Raw genomic sequence first — 24,710 nt, 5'->3', positions numbered from 1 at the left:
GTGTCCGCACCCATCGCTTCCTCGATTCCCAAACTGTGTTTTCAAATCTTACTTCTTCCCCTTTACAATAAGTCTTCGGTGTCCTCAGCTCTAGAGCACTTATCACCAGTACAGATGGCGCTTCTGCAGCGCCGGCGAGTGACTTCAGCAGCGTGATCACACCGATCACCTGGTGGTCAGGGCTCCAATTGTACTCTCAAGTACAATTAATCACTGGGATCCAGTGAGCTGCACTTTCTCTGAGACAGCTCAGAGAACAGCCGACTCCCAGTCCGGGGGGGCGGCAAAATGCATCACCGGGTAGACACCTTGGACCGCTTCATCAGGCTGCCTGACGGCGCCCCCATGCACCTGGGGCACATTCCCCGTCTGCCCCTCCCCCCAGATATGCCTCTGGGTAAAGTCTTGTTCTGTTAATGACGGTACATCATAATTAAAAAAGAGGGTGCAGTAACATTTCAGGCCAGACCCACACAGGGCAATGACTCCTTGTGGCTGCAGGCACTATTGCATATAGTATCAGTGGCTGGTTACCTAAGTGTGCTAGTATTTAGTGACACATTAGCAATTATTCACAAAGGGGGAAGGGTGGTGAAACCAATTCTCTTCTTTACTGCACAAGAGAGTATTTCCATAGGGCATTTACATTGTGTCTTTGTCATTCTAATACCAGAAAAGCATTGAATGCACAGGAGCGAGGGATGAGCCCCACAGCATCACTTTTAGATTAAGGTTTATAGTTTTACAAAAGCCTGATGCAAATTAGAATTGTTGTAATCTCATTTGCTTAAGGTAATTCAAGAAGATTAAGATAAATAAATTACATTCCTTTATCAAATCCCTCCAGCCTAATGTGCCCCCCCATACACAAAAGACAGCCATCAGCTGAAGATCATTCAGAGGACATCCATCTCTCCCTCATCTCCCCAATAAGCTCTGCCAGACATCTATGGCAGCTACTTATCTCACCGAGAACAAAAGGATTGGCAGTCCGAAATCAGATATGCCAGATCTTTCTCTTCCCCCGACATCATCTGTGGAGGGAGAGTCGGGAGGGCGCCATGCACATTAGATTACTGGCTGACAATCTTATGTGTATGGGACACTCCCCTGGCAGATTACTGGGTTATTGAAAATATATTGGATTATTAAAAGGCCATAGCGAAATATATTAAGGTCACTAGATTTTATTTCGCTTTTGTACTGACAGATAATTTCTAGACTACCGAGTGCCAGATGAAAAGACTTTTACTGTATTTTCAATGTAACTATTGTAGGAGTTATATATAGTCCATATTCCCATATGAATATGTGGGGCAAAAATGACTTTTAGCTACAATATGTCAAGCTTGTTGTAAATGGCCAAGATATTCCCAGGTAGTATGAGCAAATCTTTGCCCAGACTGATGTGAGTTATCTTGGCCCATGGGTTGGGACCAGCTGAGGGGTTAATGGGGTTAAAGATCACATAGGTGGAGCAGCTGATAGAGATGAACAAACTGAGGAGACACAGCTGTCCTCTGGTGTCTCAGTCATTGTAGTCAGATAAAAATCTCACTTTCAGGCTGTTACCAGAGGTGTAGTTCAGTTTACTACACCCAGGACAAAGATTCAGTTTGCTGTGCTAGCACTGAATATAAATGCTCTGGCCATGACAGATTAGTTTAGGCTGGTCATACACTTCTGATAGCCATCAGGCCTCATACACAATAGATAACTGGCCTCTTCTGGCCAGCACCTATATCACCTAAGGCTATGTTCACATGTTCAGTAATCATTAGAATGGATCCAGCAGCAATCCATTGGCAAAAAAGCTGTGCAGACACAAATTTTGTCTGGGTTTTTGTCTTGGGTTTTTCCATTTTTGAGTTTTCGTTTTTTGCTCCTCTTGTTCCCAGAGCCATAGCCTTTTTATTTTTCCGTCAATATGGCCATGTGAGGGCTTATTTTTTTGCGGGACGAGTTGTACTTTTAAACGCCATCACTGGTTTTACCATATCGTGTACTGGAGAACGGGGAAAAAAATTCCAAGTGCAGTGAAATTGCAAAAAAAAATGCAATTCCACAGTTGGTTTTTGGGTTTTTATTTTTACTACGTTCACTGAATGCTAAAACTGACCTGCCATTATTATTCTCCAGGTCATTACGAGTTCGTACACACCAAACATTTACAGGTTATTTTTTTATTTAAGTAATGAAAAAAAATTCCAAAGTTTGCGTAAAAAAAAAAATAAATGGCGCCATTTTCCAAGACCCGTAGAGTCTCCATTTTTCGTGATCTGGGGCTGGGTGAGGGCTTATTTTTTGCGTGCCGAGCTGGCGTTTTTATTGATAACATTTTGGGATACATCCGATGTTTTGATCGCCCGTTATTGCATTTTATTGCAATGTTGCTACGACCAAAAGAACGTAATTCTGGCGTTTAGAATTTTTTTCTCATTATGCTATTTACCGATCGGATTAATTATTTTTTTATATTGATAGATCGGGCGATTCTGAACGTGGCGATACCAAATATGTGTATGTGGGAATTTTTTTCATTATTTTATTTTGAATGAGGCGAAAGGGGGGTGATTTAAATTTTTTTTTTATATTTTTAAAACCATTTTTTTTTTACACTTTCTGCCTGCTTCAATAGTCTCCATAGGAGACTAGAAGCTGCAGTTTCCTGATCGTTTGTACTGCATACAGGTGACATGCTTCTGTGCTATGAGCGCCGACCACTAGGTGGCGCTCATAGCTAGCGAGACATGACAACCACAGGGGTCTGCTGCAGACCCCAGGTTGCCATGCCCACCCATCAGTGACCCTCGATCACGTGACAGGGTCACTGATGAGCGGGGCTAAGGCCGCACTTCCGGTGCGGCGTTGTTAAATGTGAGTGAAAACAAGGTATAAAAAAGCATTTAGAATGTCCCCGTTTCCTATGACAATGATGGCTTTGACTAGTTGATGGGGCGTTATTTGCCGCAGACCAGTCAGCTCTCTTTCCACGTTATCACACCCCTGTGAGCGTGATAATATAATTTGCACCAGCTCATGCAAATCTCACACATGCGTGCCATTCATTCCGGCAGCGTCACTGCGTCTCTGAAGACAGGTGGTCAGTATTTTACATCAATATTTGTAAGTCAAAATCAGGAGTTGAACAATCAGAGGAAAAGTATAATAGAAACACGTACTCCAAATACTGAATGTGTGAATGTGGCCTTAGGCTGATAGGAGGAGTGCTCAGCCAACAAAAAAGGCTAAAAAAAACCCATTATACTTTCCTCTCCGGTGGTCCCCGGTCTCCTCTCCGGTGGCATGCTCTGTCCTTGGCGTCCCGTGGTGTTGTGAAAGGACCTGCGTTGACGTCATTTAGTCACCTGACAGGTCACGTGACCGTCGACGGCAGTGGTCGTGTGTCCATCACATGACTAAATGAAGTCACCGCAGGTCCTTTGAGAACACCGCGGGACGCCGATGACAGAGCATGCCACCGGAGAGGCGGGGGGCCACCGGAGAGGTAAGTATAATGTTTTCTTTTAATTTTTACGTTTTAATTCTTTTGTTTTACTTATGGTACCCAGGTCGGATGAGAGTCTCCTCTTCTCCAGACCCGGGTACCATCCACGCATTGAATCGCATAACATCCGCATGCATACATGTATACATGCGGATGATATGCGGTTCAATGCAAGTCAATGGCGGCGATTTCGCCATGATTACACACAAGAAATGGTTGTGCTGCGGATTTTTCCGCAATGATAATCCGCAGCACATGAGGATTATCTTTGGGAAACATGACAGACAATTTAACAAGCATTTTTAATGCGTTTTCGCGGCGGAAATGCAGCCGTAAAACACATTAAATCCGCATTGTGGCTTACACATACTGTAGCACTTGGTGTCCGTTTGAGTTGGGTCTGCTAAAATGCCGAGTAAACAATAACCTAAAGAGATGAACTGCAATATAAATTCTAGGCGCATGTTCACACTGGCCACTAAACAGACAAAACCCAAGCTAAAAACAAAATGAGCAAATACCCTGCAGTAAATAATTAAATAAATAGCAATAGTTCATGAAAATAATATAGGGTACTTAGTTAACATAATTTTGATAAAAAAAAACATAAAAGCCATCACACCACGTCATGAGGACCTTATTCGGGATGGTCCTAGCCTCCTGTATTAAAACCTTACCATTTGTCAAGTGACGTACATGTGAATAAGGGCTGAGAAGGACTGAGACCCAGCTAATAGACACCCAGCTATGGGAAACTGCATGAATGTAATGTCCAGCTCAAAGAAAAGGCAGCCACACCTTTATTTACACAGTGTGCAAAAAAACCTGAAACCTAAAAATCTAAGGAGATTAACTGGGATATAAGTTGGTGTGCATGCAGTTTATAGGCGCATGTTCACACTGGCCACTAAACAGACAAAACCTAAGATAGAAAGAAAACAAGCAAATACCCTGTAGTAAATGAATAAATAGCAATGGTGCATGAAAATAATATAAGGTGCTTAGTTAATACAATTCTGATAAAAAAAATGTAAAAGCCATCCTACCACATCACGGTGACCCTATTCAGGACGTTCCTAACCTCCAGTATTTTTATTTAAGATGCCGAGTGTTATGTGTGACTGCAGCCTCATGTAAGAGAAAAACGGACCGATAATTTGGATCAGACTTTAATCAAAGTTTGATCAGAATGTGAACCGAGTGTCATCAATTTTTCTCGTACGTGGAGGAAAAAAAAAGTTTCTCCACATTCTTGTATGTGACAGTCCATGAAAATCAGACCGTACTTGCATCAGACTTGCATTCCCAATTCTGATTCAACGCTTGGATCAAAATCAGATGTCTCCGCAATTTCCATGGGTCGCTCGGTCCGCAAAAAAATCACGGACATGGAAATAGCCCCATTGACTATAACAGGTAGGAGTGCTATCCTTGAAAACCATGAATAGTGTCCGTACGTCAAAATCGGACATCTGAATGAGCCCCTACACATGCACGCTTAGCCTGGTGTGCATGTATTTTCAATAAGAACCCTGTTGCCAAACTATCTCATACAGATAAAGACTGGGCATAATTCAAATACAGATCCCTTTCTCTTCCAACATCATCTATCAAGAGAGAGTTAGCCAAGATTTGTTGCCTACTTGGCCTATATTTGTGCCAAGCATATATGTGCCAGATGAAATATGTCTGCCATCCCTCATAATAATGTGACAGCTTTACTGGGGAACCCCTATGTATTGAGCAGTCTACGGGGAGAATGACTGAGCATGTGTGACCCGCAGAACCCAGCTCAGTAGAGGGACCTGCACATTGCTATAGACTTTGACCACCAGGTGGCACCAAACTAAGAAAATGTCATACCTTTTGACTGGATTTACCAGCATTAAAATTGCAAATATATATTTTTTGTGATCTATACAGTGGATGTGATATTTATTGGCCCGCACACCCCTTCAGTAATCACATTTAGGAACCGAGAGTTTAAGTTTAGGATAGCCAGGCCATCCTTTCCCAATATTATTTATGACTAAAGATTAACCCAATCCAACTTCAATTTACAATATTCGTATATAATGTATCTTAGTCTGTGCAGGCTAGCATTGTCACTTACTATTGGTTACACACGTCTCATTTATCAGATAACCTCTGATGATGGCGCCCCATTGAAGATCAAGATAACACTTCGCACTCAATGCCCTAGCCAGACACAGGTATAGTGATTAAATGCCGCACAGTAAGGAGCAAATCTTGAGAGTTGCCCAAAACCCTTCTGCCACATAAGGTAACACTAGTAATATAAATAGCTCTTGGTTGGAGTGTGGCGGGAAGCCTATTACCCATTTTGTATTGCTGCATAGGAGCTTCAAGGTACACCTATGTAATGTCTATGGACTGGTTAACACCCTGAATACATAGACCGCAGAGCTTGGGAAGCAGCTATGCAAAAGCTGCATTGGCAAACAGAAGTTTTATCTAAAACTATTTTTTATTCGGTAGTATACCAGCATTGCGGTAGTGTTCCCATTGTGATGGTTGACTCTCCATGGTCCCTTCATGCCCCAATGAGTCTTCACACAACACTATCTCACATCCATTAAGGTAGCACAAGATAAAAAAAATTCTGAGCAGTGCCATGTAGGTCTGTCTCTTTTCCAAGACGTGCCACATGATTTTGGATATTCATTATATGCGTTTTTTTAAGTCACTTCTCTTTCTTTTGTACTATTTGTTCATGTTTCTTTTAAAATGGCACACATGGTTAAAGAATCTTGCGCAAAATCAAACATTTTTGTCTTGAACTTGTTTTGAAAAATATAAAAAAAAACTGACTGGCACTTCCAAACAGGAAAAGACAAGTGTGAACAGGTGCAAGCTAAGGGAGCCACTCTATATAACCAACTCTAGAACGCTATAATATGTATGTAAACATTGACTATATGCAATTGGAACTGCAGTACTGCTGTAGAAAACATGTTATAAAATGAAGGTACTTCAATTGGCAAATTGGCCAATTCGTGTGAGCCCAACAGCATGCGACAATTCGTACCCCTTTGTTTGGACCCTAAACATAACATGATGCCTCTCCATTGCTAAAAGCCTATAATTATATAGGCAGGTAGGATCAAGCTCTAACTAAAAACACCTTAGGTTGATAGGAGGAATGCTCAGTCAGAAGGTGTGTATCACAAATATAAAAAAACTGACCAGCTCCTCCAAACAGAAAAAGACAAATGTGAACAGGTGCAAGCTAAGAGAGCCACTCTACATAAGCAGGAGAGGCATCATGTTAGGTTTAGGGTCCAAACAAAGGGGTACACCTTGTCGCTGGTGTTGGGCTCACATGAATTGGCCAATTTGTGTGCTAAGTACCTTCATTTTTTAACAGTAATGCAGTTCTAATGTCATATATTCAATGTTTACATATTTCAGAGTGCAGCTTTAATTTTTTAGTTTGAACTTGTTTTGAGACTTTTTAGCACAACAAAAATGTCGAAAAAATGTTGCCAAAATATCAGACGTACATAAAATCACACCAGGGAGAGTGGGGATGATGGAGTACATTTGCCCCAAAGTTTGGCGATTTTTTTAGTAAGTCACAATTAGATGAAAAGATTTAGAAACCCTAAACCTCGCTCACAATTGTGAACTAAATAAACACATAAAATAAACTTAAAAAAGGCACAAAATCAAAGAATGAGCCACAAATGGAAAACAGGCAAAAAATACCAAAAAACAAAGACAAAAAAATGTGTAAATACAATAATGAATTGGGCCTTTACACCCAACACTTGCAAACAGCTGTTTCAGGGTTCTTGCCCATTGCTCTAACCAACCAATATCCTACTTTGCGCTGAAACAGCTGTCTGCAGATGGGTGTCTTTTCCCTTTAACTATACTATCTGTTTTTTTTGCCGAAAATTTTAATTGCAAAATGTTTCTCACAAGAAAAAGCTGTGGGCAGCCTTGATTTCTTATGTTGTGAAAATGCAGTGGAGCTGTAGTGTTACATGGTGCCCATTTCATTGAGTGGGCAATCATGTGACACAAGATCCCTATGGGATTACATCTGCTTGTAAAAGTATCCATTTATAATAACTTTATACTAGTATTAGATTTAAAGGGGTTGTCCACTACTCTGACAACCCCTTCTCAATCACTATTTTTTCCCCCAGGTAAAATAACACCTATGCTCGCCTCCGGTGCCACTGACGTTCCAGCATTGTTAGCACTGGCTCTCCTGTGGTTTGTGTGACATTATTATGTCACGCGATCCCTGTGGCCAATCAGCACTGTCTTTACTCTCCTCTTCTACGCATGTAATTGACAGCCGGAAGAAGTGAGCGAGTAGCCGCAGCTCTCATTTCTTCCGGTTGTATGGTTTGTCCAAAGGAGAGAAGAGTGAAGCCAGTGATGACTGGCCACAGGGATTGTGGGACATAACAATATCACATCGAACCTCAGGGAGATCCAATGCCGACATCACTGGAACGGCACTGGCACCAGATATGAGATTAGGTGTTGTCAATTTACTGTGGGAAAATATAGATATGGAGAAGGGGTTTTCTGAGTAGTGGACAACCCCTTTAAGAAGATCTAATAAGCAATGCTATTAGGTAATGCAAAAGGAAAGAAAAGCAATTGCTCTTGAACTGCAGTATGATATATGTATATAGTTTGTAAGTGCAGTTGGTTTATACAGAAATAAATGTTGCCATAACTGTCTCCTTCATTCTAGGATGAATTTGTACATGTTGTAGATGATAAATTGAGTGAAGAAGAATCACTGAGACAGGACATAGAAAAGTATAAGGTATGTGGCTCGTTCTTATTAATGAAGACTTATCATTTGGTGCCGGGTTATATATTATTGGCTTTCTATGCTGGTTTACAGGTCCTGTACATCAGGTAAGTTACTTGTGTTTCTATAATGATTAGAGTACACAAAGTGCCCATCATCAAGTTGTAGAGCATTGTTTACAGCTGGGAATAAGCTGGCACAGCGGGCACATATCCCCAAGCGTGGGCTGTGAAATTTGTGTTATGCAAACCTGGTGGAGGAGGGTGGCTACACCTAGGAGTGCACATTACCTAATCAGGTAGCATTCAGTGACTTCACTCCCACCTCCATTTATGGTCGCTTTGTCCTAAAGCGTAAACACAATGAAGACACCATCTCCTGGTGGGGGATGGTTCAGAAATTCCCGGAAGCCTCTTAAACTCTTACAGCTGGCTGCAACCTTCAGTATCATGTTCTCCTAATCACACAGTTGTCATATCTAGTATGTTACAGCATTCCCAGATATGACGCATTGCTTGCATTATTCATTCAAGTGCTGCTGATAGGGAACAGCAAAAACAGAAACTGCCATATATCACAGTCATAATGCCGTCAACTCTAATGATTGTCTCCATGGTCAGGGAAAGGATCCAAGAAATGTGTATAGAATGTATGTAGAAGAATCTGAATATAGGAATATGTCGCGATTGCCTAGAAATGCAGTGGACTGATTATATGGACATTCAGATAGAACAGGGACCATCCTGCACAGGCCTGCACCCCAAGACTGCGCACCTGAGTGCACTGACAAATTTGACTTCTCAGCAGTTGTGCTGGTTTCTTCATACATAGGTACATACTCTTAGATCATTTCTGTTACCAGAGTTATTAAAGGGTTATTCTCAACTTCCTTAACCCCTCAAGGACTGACCCATTTTGGGCCTTTAAGACCAAGCATTTTTTTTAATCAAAAACATTTTTATTGAGCAAAATTTTACATCTTACAAAATGTTTGATAAAAATAATCATATTATACAATAACAATAAGTAGAGTGCAATTTTTATATTAATCATTGTTTATGACAAAAATACAATGCCCAATCTTTCCCACTCCCCCCCCACCCCCAACCTTCCCTTTCACCTATCTGAACTCACATTTTAATATTACAATGGGTACAATATCTAGACAACAATTTAAACATGAGAACCATTCGGTAATGTGTTTCATATCTGAAATATTATGTGACTTTTAGAGGAGAGGTAAGTTAAATATGACATCTCTTGCCAGTACCTCCAACACCACTACTGGATATTTAAGCCATGCCTACCACTGTTTACCAAATTTCACAATGGCCCCCCTTCCTTTTGATGTATATCTTTTCTCCATCAGAATGGTGGTATTTAAACAGCTCACAACCTCTTCCAATGACGGAGCAATTCTTGCTAACCAGTGTTTAGCTATGGTCTCTCTAGTTTGATACAGTATTTTGGCTATAGCCAGTTGTAGTGGGGATGAATTTCCAATGTCTCCCACAGAGCCCAACACACACACTTTAGGGCTGAGAGATATTTGAATTTTAAAGACTTTAGGAATCAATCTACCCAAGTCCTCCCACAGCCCAACAGATGAGTGCCGCACCAGAACATATGGACCAAGTCTGCACCATCTTTCCTACAACGTGGGCAACAACCATCTGTCCTGGGGCCCATCTTGTATAGCACTTTAGGAGTTCTATACACTCAAATTTAGAGCAGGGTAGTGGGTATGACTAAAAATTATCCTTTAATAATTGTTATTAAAAGAACCAATAGGGTTCAAAAAGGACACCAACAAAAAATACAAAAAGACATAAAATGAACACACAAAACAGGAAAGGCGCGGGGGCAAAAGTGACGTTTGTTTTTTCACCGATGCGTTCCAGGTTGGAGCGCATCGGTTTCCTGATCCCGCGTCACGTGCTATTTAGCATTGGCACTGCGCAGAGGAGGAAGTGACATCTGGGTTTCACCGATGCGTTCCACTTTGGAGCGCATCGGCTCATTTGATTTTGCGTCATGTGCGGTCCAGCACTGGCATAGAATATGCGATGTACATTTCCTCGTGCTGGACGCACCAGAAAGTGATGCGCCACGTTTGTTTGACGCAAGTACCAAGCATATTTAAATGCCACCAATACATTTCTGATAGACACACTGGTTCCCTTATGTCTGGAGCCTCTATTTGACCCTAGCCAACACGGTCTGTCTTTTTCCCCCACCTTCCCCCGATGAGTTAAATTATAAAACGCTTAGGAAGTGGGAGTGTTTTTGATGCATGTGCAATAGATCCCTTCCTTCCAATCTCACATGAGATACACATTGGGCATTGTGTGGGTTAATATGTATCCCCCCCCCACACTTTGATTAATATCTGCTCTGTGGATTGTGCACCATCTTTCCCTGGATGTACACCAGCGTATTTTGGGATCCTCTCTGGTCTGAGTGAGGTCTGACTCCAACAAACTTTGAGACTGTTCCTTTCTCATTCAACTGTTGTTTATTGTGTTACCATTACATCCATGAGGTTACATTGGTGGGAACGCCACCCTTGGATTGTGTAGATGAAAACCTGTTTTGTGTGTTCGTTTTATGTCTTTTTGTATTTTTTCCTGGTGTCCTTTTTGAACCCTATTGGTTCTTTTAATAGTTATTAAAGGTTAATTTTTAATCATACCCACTACCCTGCTCTAAGTTTACCAATGGTCGGTAGTCCTATCTCCATTTTTTGTTCTATATACTCACTCTGTGTATGAGAAATATTTGGGATCTTCTTTGGGCCGTATTTATCAATACTTTCCTTGGTGACTCCTGTGAAGTAATTTGTCCTATATTCCTCTCCCATCTGGACTTAACTGAAGCCATAGGATCTCCCAGGATTTCTAGTAATAAGGAGTTACACACAAAGGATTTTTTTGCATTTACCACAAAGTCCAACATCCCTTTCAAGGAGATGGACAGATCGGAGATTGACTCCTGCACTCTAATTGCGTGCCGTAATTGTAGATACTTGAAGAAGTCAGAGATGCACAAATTAAAAGTCTGTTTTAAATGCTGAAATGTGCAAAAATAACTCTCCTTATAATTGATGTAAGTATCTCAATCCTCTCCTTTTCCATTCCCTAAAACCTTTCAAATGTTGCAGTTCCTTCAAACATGGGTTATTCCAGATAGGGGAGCACTTGGAATATTTTCCCATTCCCAACCATCTCTTACATGCCCACCAGATTTTATGGACAAGATTTAAAGTCGGGATGCATCTGGGCTTGAATCTAAGCATGCTTGTCTCTAATAATTCTACTAAATTAACTCTGACTCCCCAAGAAATTTTAACACTAGCCTGTACGCTGCACCCCCTCCAAAGCCCATCCTCTAAAATGTTGAAATTGAGAGGTTAGAAAATAACCTCAAATATGTGGCGAGCCCAAACCGCCCATATTTTTGGGCAGCTGTAGCTTTTCCAACTTTATCCTGGGTATACCCCTTTTCCAAACCAAGTACCTAAAAATGTTATGCATCTTCCTAAACCAATATTTGAGAATCCAGACTGGAAATTTATGCAGTACATAAAGAATGTTAGGCATAAGGCACATTTTGATAAGAGTCATCCTTCCCATGGCTGAGAGCGGCAATTTCTCCCATGCTTCAACTTTATTTCTGGACCTAATTACCAATGGACTCAGGTTAACGGGATACAATCTTTTGTCTCTCTTGTAAAATATATGCCGAGATATTTAAATTTTGGGACCATGAAAGAACTACTTAGTCCTGAGATGTCTTTATCGTCCAAGGGAAGCAGCGCAGACTTTGACCAATTTACCAATTTATGGTCAGTCTCGAGAAGGCGCCAAATCTCTCTATAGATCCCATTATAATTGGCAGCGAAATGTTATTATTGACAAATAAGAGACCATCTGCATAAACAGCAATCTTTTCTTCTTGATTCCCATATTTAAAACCCTCTATCCCATTATGTTCTCTAATAACACAAGCGAACGACTCAATTGCTATAGCAAAAAGTAAAGGTGACAGTGGGCAGCCTTGTCTCGTTCCCCTGTGAAGCTGAAGGTTGCCCAAAACATCTCCATTTGCGCTTATTTTAGCGGTTGATACATCAGCATAACCCATTTTATAAAGTTAGGGGCAAACCCCATTTTCTTTAGCACAGCCCAAATATAACCCCATTCGACACTATAGAATGCTCTGGTGGCATCTAAGCATAAGACACCCTTCTAACTAGGATCCACTTGCAAATTTAAAAAAAGCCTATGTAGGTTTATGGCAGTTGACTTAGAGGGCATAAAGCCAGCCTGGTCTGCATGAATTACTGATGCCTGGTGTGCATGAATTACTGACGCCTGGTGTGCATGAATTACTGATTCAATAACCGTACAAAGTCAGGAGGCCAGAATTTTAGCCAATATCTTTTGTCAGCAATGAGATAGTGAAATACCTGACGCTTACAGGCTTATCTTTTTCATCCTCGGGTAGAACAACTATTACCATCTCACATAACGACTTTGGTAACATCCCTGATAAAAATGGATTATTAATCATTTCCAGGTAGCTTGGTAATATTTTTTCCTCAAAATGTTTCAAAATTTCTATTGAAAGGCCATTCGATCCAGGGGCCTTATCATTAGCCATTTCCCCGACAGCCTGACTAACCTCTTCCAAGGAAATTGGCTGGTCTAAAAAAAACTCTAAAATCTTTTATCCTCCAGACGAGGGAGAGATATCCCCGAGAGGTTATCCGCCAAATCATCTTGCGAGTAATTGACCTTAGATGAATATAGAGTAGAATAGAAGCTATGTAAGATCTTTAGTATATTTGGGGTACCTGATGGACATATTACCATCTACATCCCTCAATTAATATATTAAATCATTTTCTTTTTGGGCCTGGGCCATCTTTGCAAGTAACCGACCCGTGGTCTCTCCCTTTTCATAAAATTTCTGTTTTAAAACCATAACGTTTATTATCGGTCTGTTCTAAATGGAATGTCTGAAACTGTTTTTTTGTGATTCCTTCCACTGTCATAGATTTTCAGGGCTATTGTTTTGAATAAACTGCAATTCAGTATCCTGAACTCTGTTTTCCAGGTCTACCCCCTTTTTTGTGAGTTATTCTTAACAGACGTTATTTCTCTTATTGACAAACCCCTCAAGAAGGCTGTCCCATACCACGCTTATGTGTGCAGAGCCCAAATCAGTAGAAAAAAATTCTGATCGTTGCCCCCTGACATTGTTACAGTCAATAATTTTAAGCCAAAATGCATTAAGCCTCCACCCTAAAGCTCATCGGATCCACCAGTAGCTGAAACCATAGGAGAGAGTGATCTGATAACGACCTAGGAGAATATTCTATATTAACAAGCCCCAGAATCATAGGATTACATAGTACCAAATCAGTTCTTGAAAGGGATTGATGTCAATGAGGCACAGTAGTAGACCTTTGAGTAAGGAAATATCTCTGCAGATATCAACCAGGCCCACCTCCTTAATAAAACAGCCAAAAGGGGACAGAGAATTCTCTCCTGTAGGAAATTTGTCTCTAAATGGATTACATATATTGTTAAAGTCTCCCATAATTAGTAAGGGATTATAAGGCCAGTCTGCCAGTTTTATCAGGATTTTTTTAGCGGAATGTGGGCAGTTCTGTGGGCTGTGGATGACTCCAGTGTGGCCGCTGTCTCTCCTCTGCCTCTGGCCACAGGACACGTGGGCGCCATCTTGGATGGCTGTTGGGCCGCTCCATCCTCCCCGCTGATCTTTCTTTTCATCTTCAGCACCGCAGCTGGAAAAAGCACCTCCAGCATTTTTTTTTTTTAAAAGAAGGTTTTCTTTAACATTTTTCAGATTACAAAAACACATTGTTTATATACCCTAAGGAAATAGAGGGATGTTTTTCCTTTTTTCTAAACTTTATTAGTTCCAAGGGTGCTGATTAGTGTTGAGCGAGTATGTTCTGTTCCGAGTACGCTCGGCCGAGCGCCGAGTAGTTACAGCTGCTCGGTGATATGGTTGAATCGCTCCCGTGTGCATGATTTGCGACTGTTTGACAGTTTTATTACATGTGAGGAATGTATATTTCTTATACATTCCTCACATGTAATAAAACTGTCAAAGGCTATGTGCCCACGATGCAGAAATTCTCAGGATTTTTTCCTGAGCGTTTCTGCATCTCCCTGGCAGAAAAAAACACATGCGGATTGTACATGCGTTTTTCCTGCCAGGAACATGTGGATGTGAAGCGTTCTTCACTTGCATTTCCGCATGCGGGTTGACGAGCGCTTTCCAAGCGATTTTAGCATCACTTGGAAAGTGCTTGACAACTTGGTCACACTATATAAATCCATGCAACCGGCATGGATTTAAATAGTGTGACCCGAGAGAATGTCAAAAAAATAAAAATATACTTACCCTCCGATGGCCCGCGCTGCCTTTCTTCGCTTAGTCCCGGCTGCCGGCAGCGGTAGAGTGAAGGACCTGCCGACGTCAGCGTCGCGTGACCCGTCACATGACTCTGACGTCAGCGCAGGTCCTTCATGCCATCGCGAAGTGCCGGGAAGCAAGGAGGAGCACACCGCCAGAAGGTAAGTATACATTTATTTTATTCTTTTTTTTTTTACAGCTTTTTTTAATGGTACCTGGGTGTGGATGAGACTCTCCTTTACACCCGGGTACCATCCGCACATTAGAACGCGCCAATTACGCGTGTACAGATGCAGTTTTGTGGAATTGGCGCGCTCTAATGCAAGTCAATGGCGGCGAAAACGCAGCACTTCCGCAAAATAATTGGCAGTGCTGCGTTTTTTTCCGCAATGATAATCCGCAGCGGAAATGTCCGCAGCATGTATATCATTGGGGAACATGGCAGGCCTTCTACCATGCGGTTTTTAAGCGTTTCTGCAGCGTTTTTGCCGCTGCGGAAACGCTTAAAAAATGCATCGTGGGCACACAGCCAACAGTTGCAAATCATGAACACGGGAGCGATTCAACCATATCACCGAGCAGCTGTAAATACTCGGAGCTCGGCGAAAGGGTTAATAGAACATACTCACTCAACACTAGTGCTGATACCTCTGTCAAACCACAAATGTGCCGCAGTCACTATTGACATCGGAATATGAGTGGCTAAATTACTAGTATTAGTATTCTCACTAATTTTAGCAGTTACAGCAGAAACCTGGCTGTGTAGAGCTGTCGGGCTCATGCAGCTAATCGGCACAGAAGATATACCGTGCAACTAGCATGACATGCATTTCAATCATGGAGCACAAACAGATGCGCTTGTAAGGGATATAGACATCATATAGTGTTAAAGGGTTAATGTAAAATCAAGCATCTTATTAAAAATCCTCTTTATTCTGTTTGCCACTTGATGCCTAGGTTACCGGCCATCTCTGCAGTCTATAAGCAATGGCCCAACTCATAAGCAAGGAGCACAGCTCTTACAAGCTCTTTGCTATAGAGCTAGCAAGCACTGATCTAAAAAGTTGTCAAGATCTGACCAGTTTCACTGCCCCTGCAATTCTCGGATGCTGCGGGGGCAAAACGGTCTGAACTTCCTGCATTGGTGAGACCACAGATCGGATCAGCAGCTGATCATGCCGTTGACCTGAACTGTCAGTCATCAGGAGCATGTCCCTCCTTCCCACCAAGCAGAAAGCTGGGAGGCTGAAAAGTAGTGGGCTCTTGCATAATGAAGATGGGGTCGATTTTTGAAATCTCATAACTTTTGCTGGTACTGTAAAATGCAGATTCTTTTCTGCAGAAAAACCCCCACTGTAAAAACCCCATGTGTGAATATAGCCTAAAGCAACATCTGACAAGGTGGTTCTTCCCAAGATGTGCTGTGCCACCTAAAGTAAGGGTACATATACATTTGGTGGTGACATTAAGTCCTTGATCTATGTGCAGATGCAGAATAAACTCAGCTTTGCAATATAAATTTATCAGTCCTTGGAAGGGAAACATTGGTGCTATGCTACATATGCAGCCATGGATATTACAGTATAGATTGCTCTGTAGGCAGCCATCTGAGGATGTACGGATCACAGAGGATCCACAGAATAAAGGAGCTGCTTCGCTAAGTGTAAAAGCCCATTCACTTCGTCTCTTTCACAGTGCAAATCCAATTCCAGCTATTTCATGCGTACTTACATGTGTATCTTGCCCCTTTTTTTTATTAAATTAAATGAATATAAAAATGTGTTAATGTCACATGTAAACATACCAAACATTACCAAACCAATTGAATGGGTCTGTGTTGCAATACAGGAGCAGTGCTATGTCAGAGGATAGTAAAAGAGTCCCTTTGCTTAAAGAGTAACAGTTGTTTTAATTTTTATTTCATAAATCAATACTACACCTGAAAATAAGCAACTTGTAATCTTAGAGAAATCTGCTTCTTATTCCTCCTGGACTGATTTTTCACTTTCAACTCATGGGTAAAATCTGTATTCAGTGAAGACGGATTTTCACATTTCTATAGAGGAGGAAGGAGCTAGAAACAAAGACATTCTACAAGTTCACTCCTTAGAACTTTATGAGCACCAACTGTCATTGCCTATTAATGGTAAAGTATGTATTTGCTGAAGTCAGATTTTACCCGAATTGAGAATTTTGAGAATGAATTATCCATCCAGGATGCGAAGGAAGGGTATATCTTTAATAGGATATGTTACAAAGTTTCTTATTTTCTGACAGACTTTTCAAAATTCGGCCAGTCATTGATCACTTCAACAAGTTTGCTGAGGTGACCGCTCCCCAAATGGACATCTGTATGGATGAGTCCCTAATACATTTCAAGGGGAGGCTCAAATTCCGACAATACCTGCCTAGTAAGAGGGCCAGGTATGGAATTAAGCTATACAAGCTGTGCGAGAGTACCGCAGGGTACACCCACAGGTTTAGAGTGAAGAGAAGGACACCCAGATTCAATCCCCTGAATGGCCCCCTGTCCTGGGAGTGAGTGGGAAAATTGTGTCGGATTTGGTGCACCCACTGCTGAATCAAGGTTATCACCTATGTAGATAACTTTTATACCAGCATCCCACGCTTCAAGTCCCCCTCTGTGTGAGCTACTGCAGCCTGCGGTACTAGCCACAAAAATCAGAGAGGCCTCCCTAAGGCTATGTTCGCACACGTTGGGTTTTTCAGCGTATTTTGCTGCACATTTTCAGCTGCGTTTTGCAGTACCAGCAAAGCCTATGAGAAACCAGAATTCTCTGTTCACACATCTTGTTTTTTTTGCTGCGTATTTTGTGCCTTGGTTGGGTTTTTAGAAAATAGAGCAGGTCACTTCTTTCAGTGTTTTTTAACCCATGGGAAGTAATGGGTGGTGAAAAAAAACGCACCAACACAGGTAAATTTTTTCAGTGTTTTTGATGGCAAAATAGAACGGGGTTCTTTTTTTTCATAGAACTTTATGTACATGCATAGAGACAGAAGGACAGTGAAAAAACGCATCAAAACCTGCATTTTTGACGATGCAGATTTCTGACGTAAAAAAAAACAACATGTGGGAACATAACCTTAGACATTAATTGGGCAGCTGCTCAGAGGGTGAGAGCAGAGCCCGATGTAGCGACAACATGCTGGTGGTCAAGTACAAGAGGGATGTCCTTTTCTTGACCACCATACATGGTGATGGCAGCACCCCACCGCTGTACAAGGTTCCTCTACACAGGTCCACAAACCAGACTGTGTACTGGGGTACAACAAGAATATGGGGGGAGTTGATCTCTGTGATCAAGTCCTCCAGCCATATAGTGCCTTATGAAAGGCCAGGGTGTGGTACAAGAAGCTGGCTATGCACATCGTACAGACGGCAATGCACAATGCTTTCCTGCTATCACGATGTGCAGGCCACACCACTGCGCACCTTCAGTTCCAGGAGGTAGTGATCAAGGCCCTAATATTTGGCAGTCAGAAAGGAGTGGGCCCCATTACTTCAGGAACTGAAGTGCCCGTATCGTACCAGTGCAACATTTTCCGGGGGAGGTCCCTCAAACCCCAAAGAAAGGAAGGTTGCAAAAAAAGGTGCCGAGTGTGTTACAGAACGGGGATAAGAAAGGACACGATATGACAATGCAACACCTGCCCCAACAACTGTATCACACATCCATGGACTACTAAATTAATCTGACTTGCACAACTCACATATGCCAACCTGATGTACGCTACACAACTCACGTATGCCACCACATTATAAAATTCACATACCAGGGAAACAGTAGATCGATTTCAACATAGGGTCACTTGTGTGTGTGGGGGGATGGTTTCCACTGTTTAGGCACACCAGGGGCTCTCCAAACGCGACATGACGCCTGCAGATCAAAGTCTGCGTTCCAAAACGCCATCCCTTCCTTTCCGAGCCCTGTTGTGCGCCCAAACAGTAGTTTTCCCCCACATATGGGGTATCGGCATACTCAGTAGAAATTGCACAACAAATTTTGGGTTCCATCTTCTCCTGCTATCATTGTAAAAAAAAAAACAAAAACAAAAAAAAACACATTTTCATTTTCACAGTTCAACATTGTAAAATTCTGGAAAGCACCTGTGGGTTCAAGGTGTTCACCAAACATCTAGTTAAATTCCTTGAGGGGTCTAGTTTCCAAAATGGGATCACTTGTCGGGGGAAGGTTTTACACGGTTAATGCACATCTGGGGCTCTTCAAACGCGACATGGCGTCTGCTCTCAATTCCAGATAATTTTGCGTCGAAAAGTCAAAATGGTACTCCATTGAGTCTAAAATAAAATTTTTGTGAAAAAAAAAAGTTAAAAGTTCAATGTTAATTTTTTCCTTCCACATTGCTTCAGATCTTGTGAAGCACCTAAAGGGTTAAACTTCTTGAATGTGGTTTTGAGCACCTTGAGAGGTGCAGTTTTTAGAATGGTGTCACTTTTGGGTATTTTCTGTCATAAAGACCCCTCAAAGTCACTTCAAATGTGATGCGGTCCCTAAAAAAATTGTTTGGTAAATTTTATTGGAAAAATGAGAAATCGCTGGTCAACTTTTAACCCTTCTAACTTCCTACCAAAAAAAAAAAAAAAAATGTTTTAAAAATAATGCAGATGTAAAGTAGACATGTGGGAAATGTTATTTATTAACTATGGTGTGTGACATCTCTGGTTTAAGGGTATAAAAATTAAAAGTTTGAAAATTGCAAAATTTTTGCCAAATTTCCGATTTTTTTTCACAAATTAACAAGTCATATCGAATAAATGTTACCACTATCATGAAGTACAATATGTCATGAAAAAACAAATCTCAGAATCAGTGGGATCCGTTGAAGCATTCGAGTTATTACCTTAAAGTGTCAGTGGTCAGAATTGTTAAAATTGGCCTGTTCATGAAGGTGAAAACAGACTTGGGGGATAAAGGGTTAAAAAAAGTTACAGACTTTCCTTGTAGTCTGTCAGAAGGATCTCCCTGAAATTCTGAGGTACAGAGAACAGCAATTTGCTCTGGTTAGTGCAGCTTTCCTCACACTGACCAGCACTTCTGTCCATACAATGGCTGCTGGTGGAGGAGCAGTGACCAGACCTGTCCATACAATGGCTGCTGGTGGAGGAGCATGTGACCAGACCTGCCCATACAATGGCTGCTGGTGGAGGAGCAGGGACCAGACCTGTCCATACAATGGCTGCTGGTGGAGGAGCATGTGACCAGACCTGCCCATACAATGGCTGCTGGTGGAGGAGCATGTGACCAGACCAAACCCATACAATGGCTGCTGGTGGAGGAGCATGTGACCAGACCTGTCCATCAGCCTTCTCCAGTATGAAAGCAGCTTTCCCATGTGAGGTGTTTTACAATTGGAAAAGGCTGATGGACAGGTCTGGTCACATGCTCCTCCACCAGCAGCCATTGTATGGACAGGTCTGGTCACATGCTCCTCCACCGGCAGCCACTGTATGGACAGGTCTGGTCACATGCTCCTCCACCAGCAGCCATTGTATGGACAGGTCTGGTCACATGCTCCTCCACCAGCAGCCATTGTATGGACAGGTCTGGTCACATGCTCCTCCACCAGCAGCCATTGTATGGACAGGTCTGGTCACATGCTCCTCCACCGGCAGCCACTGTATGGACAGGTCTGGTCACATGCTCCTCCACCAGCAGCCACTGTATAGGCAGGTCTGGTCACTGCTCCTCCACCAGCAGCCATTGTATGGACAGGTCTGGTCACTGCTCCTCCACCAGCAGCCATTGTATGGACAGGTCTGGTCCCTGCTCCTCCACCAGCAGCCAGCCATTGTATGGACAGGTCTGGTCACTGCTCCTCCACCAGCAGCCATTGTATGGACAGGTCTGGTCACTGCTCCTCCACCAGCAGCCATTGTATGGACAGGTCTGGTCACTGCTCCTCCACCAGCAGCCATTGTATGGACAGGTCTGGTCACATGCTCCTCCACCAGCAGCCATTGTATGGACAGGTCTGGTCACATGCTCCTCCATCAGCAGCCATTGTATGGACAGGTCTGGTCACTGCTCCTCCACCAGCAGCCATTGTATGGACAGGTCTGGTCACTGCTCCTCCACCAGCAGCCATTGTATGGACAGGTCTGGTCACTGCTCCTCCACCAGCAGCCATTGTATGGGCAGGTCTGGTCACATGCTCCTCCACCAGCAGCCATTGTATGGACAGGTCTGGTCACTGCTCCTCCACCAGCAGCCATTGTATAGACAGGTCTGGTCACTGCTCCTCGACCAGCAGCCATTGTATGGGCAGGTCTGGTCACTGCTCCTCCACCAGCAGCCATTGTATAGACAGGTCTGGTCACTGCTCCTCCACCAGCAGCCATTGTATGGGCAGGTCTGGTCACATGCTCCTCCACCAGCAGCCATTGTATGGACAGGTCTGGTCACTGCTCCTCCACCAGCAGCCATTGTATAGACAGGTCTGGTCACATGTTCCTCCACCAGCAGCAATTGTATGGGCAGGTCTGGTCACATGTTCCTCCACCAGCAGCCATTGTATGGGCAGGTCTGGTCACTGCTCCTCCACCAGCAGCCATTGTATAGACAGGTCTGGTCACATGCTCCTCCACCAGCAGCCATTGTATGGACAGACGTGCTGGTCAGCGTGAGGAAAGCTGCACTAACCAGAGCAAATGGCCGACATCTTTACCTGTGAATCGGTCAGCGAGCTTGTTCTGATAACAGGAGAGTTTGTAACTTTATCTGTCTTTTTCTGAACTCCTTTCAGATGATTTAAGACCAGACAAACTTAAATGTGCAGGAAAACAGACCCTGTAAAAGCCAAACCAGAGTGAAATTTGTATAGAACTCCCAATTGCAAATGTGATTTTAACCCCTTCGTGACGGAGCCAATTATGTCATTAATGACCGGGCCAAGTTTTACAAATCTGAGCACTGTCACTTTATGAGGTAATAACTCTGGAACGCTTCACTGGATCCCACTGATTCGGAGATTGCATTTTCATGACATATTGTACTTCACGATTGTGGTAAAACATCTTCGATATGACTTTTTTTTTTTTTTTTTTTTACAAATAAATGCAAAACGAAAATTTGGCTAAAATTTTGCAATTTTCAAACTTTGAATTCTTATGCCCTTAAATCAGAGAGACGTGTCGCACAAAATAGTTCATAAACAACATTTCCCACGTCTACTTTATATCAGCACAATTTTTGCAACAAAATTTTTTTTGTTAGGAAGTTATAAAGGTTAAAAGTTGACCCGCGATTTCTAATTTTTCCAACAAAATTTACAAAACCATTTTTTTAATTTATTTATTTATAGGGACCATATCACATTTGAAGTGACTTTGAGGGGTCTATATGACAGAAAATACCCAAGAGTGACACCATTCTATAAACTGCACCCCTCAAGGTGCTCAAAACCACATTGAAGAAGTTTATTAACCCTTCAGGTGCTTCACAGGAACTGGAGCAACATGGAAGGAAAAAAAATGAACATTTAACTTTTTTCCAGAACATTTTTACTTCAGACCCCAATTTTTTTATTTTTACAAAGGTAACAGGAAAAAAAATGGACCTGAAGAGTTGTGCAATTTCTCCTGAGCATGCAGATACCTCATACGTGGGGGAAAAACTACGGTTTGGGCGCATGGCAGAGTTAAGGGAAGGAGCACTGTGTGACTTTTTGAAAGCAAAATTGGCTGGAATCGAGAGGTGTCATGTTGCGTTTGGAGAGCCTCTGATGTGTCTAAACAATGGAAACCCCCCCACATGTGACCCCGTTTTGGAAACTTAGTCCCCTCAAGGATTTTATCAAGGGGTATAGTGAACGTTTTGAACCCAGAGGTATTACACAGAATTTGATAACATTGGGTAGTTATATTGAATCTGTTGTCAGTGTTGAGCGCAAGTACTTGTTACTTGAGTTTGCATTGGTTACTTAGGTATGCAGTGTATTGCGGGTGCTCGGGTATGCACAGAGTATTGCTCAAGTCCCCACCCCACGTTTCGTGGCTGTTAAGACACCAAAAAAAACATGCAAGGATAGCCCATGTATGGTAGGCAATCCCTGTGTGTTTTTTTTGCTGTATAACAGCTGCGAAACATGTGGGGTGGGGACTTGAGCAATACTCTGTGCATACCCGAGCACCCGATGAAAACTCAAGTGGCGAGCACTTGCACTCAACACTAGTCATATCGTCATTTTTTCTTTACTTTTGATTAAAACCCATCCTAATCCTAACCCCAACCCTAATAGCAAGGAATGGCAAAAATTTTTTTTTTTTTTGCTTTTTGTCACTGTGATAGACCCTAGCATAGTCATTAAAAAGGAACCAATAGGAAAAATTCCCTATTGTTGCCGGGTACCGACCGCACTGCTCCCACTTTTTTTTTTCCACATGAAGATGGCAGAGGACTGGATGAGGAGATCCGGGGGACATCATTTTGCTCTCCTCTGACATCTAAATCACGTCAGAGGAGAAAGAAATCATTGTAACCTTGGGCACACTTTTTTCATAATCACAGTTATTCACTGAATAACAGCAATCACGTGATTGGGGACTGGTAAAACCGGCCCTGATCATGCTCTCCAGGGTCTCAGCTACCCCTGGTAGCTGAGACCCCGGAGAATTTCTGACTCTGGGGGAGGGGTTCTACAGCCTTTTTCCAGATTGCCGTTTTAAAACGGCAATGAAGCAATAAGGCCCCTTAATGGCCACCATTTTAATGCGTATCGGCAGACGTTAAGGGGTTAAAGCATCACTCCAGCGTTGTTCCCCTCCCCCATCGCTGGAGAGGTGCTTTAAGCGTTAGCTCCCTGCCCCAGTTCTTATACACACCCTCCGGCGTCCTCACCGTTTTCCAGCACAACTCTGGTCCCGCGATGCCATCTTGTGACCACAGCCTCCGACTGGTCGCAAGTCAGAAGTTACGTCACAAGCTCTCAATACAAGTCTATGAGAGACAGAATGATGCTCTCAGGCTTGTATTGAAAAGTGACCTCCATGCCTCTCCTTGAAACACTGGAGCTGCAGACAGGTCACTTTTCACCGGACACAGACTGGAGCGGAGGTGAAAACAGATGAAAACTCTGGAAGGTTACAGACAGGAGGCAGGGACTTTGCTGGGCCAGGGTGGGGGGTGAGCAAAAGAGTATACAGACAGGACAGCGGGGGATCACAGCTGATTCTGTGAGGTAAAACATTTCCCTGCCTTTTTTTAAACAATGTTTCACTTCAAAGAAAGAATCAGCTGTGATCTCATGCTGTCCTGTCTGTTTACTCTTTTGTTTCCTCCCCTGCCCAGGAGATGTGTTATGATCAGACCATGTCCCTGTCCAGTCAGACACAACCATTACACAGTACACAGCAGGGGCACATTTATAAGATTATCTCAGCACAGGAACATTTTATTTACACACATCCAATTGTGGAAATTATTATTATTCCAAGATCTATTGATTAAAATTAACTTTTTGTTCCTGGGAAAATCCCTTTAAGGCAATCAGCATCATTTGTATGGCCGTATTCAGACACAAGCATTTTATCAGTGTCTAATGTTGGGTTTGTGTGTGTCAGTAGCATCTGTTAAATGACTGCTGATCAGCTACATGCAAACTAGTCAGCGGTCATTTAATTCCCCAATGAGAGCGGCAGACCACAATTCTTTATCCACAAAACTATTAACCGGTTCCCGACCGCCCACTGTAGATAAACGTCGGCGCTTGCCGGGCTCTGTGCAGCGCCGACGTTTAAAAACGGTGGGTGGTCTCGCAGTGCTCAGGACCCCCAGGGTCCTGCAAGCACTGCGATTCCGATGCAAAGCGTTAGCTCTGACAGGGTACATCATCGGGACCTGATTAGATCAGGTCCCAGTGATGTTAACCCTTTGCTGTCTTCTATATGCTGTGATCTATAGTGATCGCGGC

General features: G+C 42.6%; 1 protein-coding gene across 4 annotated transcripts in view; it reads left to right on the top strand.

The window, feature by feature from the left end:
* IFI35 (interferon induced protein 35) overlaps positions 1 to 24,710 on the top strand; it is a 117,535-nt gene that overhangs the window by 26,964 nt on the left and 65,861 nt on the right. For 2 of the 4 annotated variants that reach the window (XM_073683629.1, XM_073683627.1), the window contains exons 3-4: positions 5,650 to 5,721; positions 8,247 to 8,321. In XM_073683629.1, coding sequence (XP_073539730.1) covers positions 5,650 to 5,721; positions 8,247 to 8,321 — 147 coding nt within the window. The remainder of the gene's footprint in view (positions 1 to 5,649; positions 5,722 to 8,246; positions 8,322 to 24,710) is intronic. The other 2 variants (XM_073683630.1, XM_073683628.1) reach the window with 1 other exon arrangement.

The sequence above is a fragment of the Phyllobates terribilis genome, unplaced genomic scaffold (assembly GCF_046119375.1).
Source record: "Phyllobates terribilis strain yellow unplaced genomic scaffold, ASM4611937v1 Scaffold_5__5_contigs__length_657084704, whole genome shotgun sequence".
Taxonomy (NCBI): Eukaryota; Metazoa; Chordata; class Amphibia; order Anura; family Dendrobatidae; genus Phyllobates; species Phyllobates terribilis.
The sequence above is the reverse complement of the archived record's forward strand: the minus strand, read 5'-3'. Positions and strand labels throughout refer to the sequence as shown.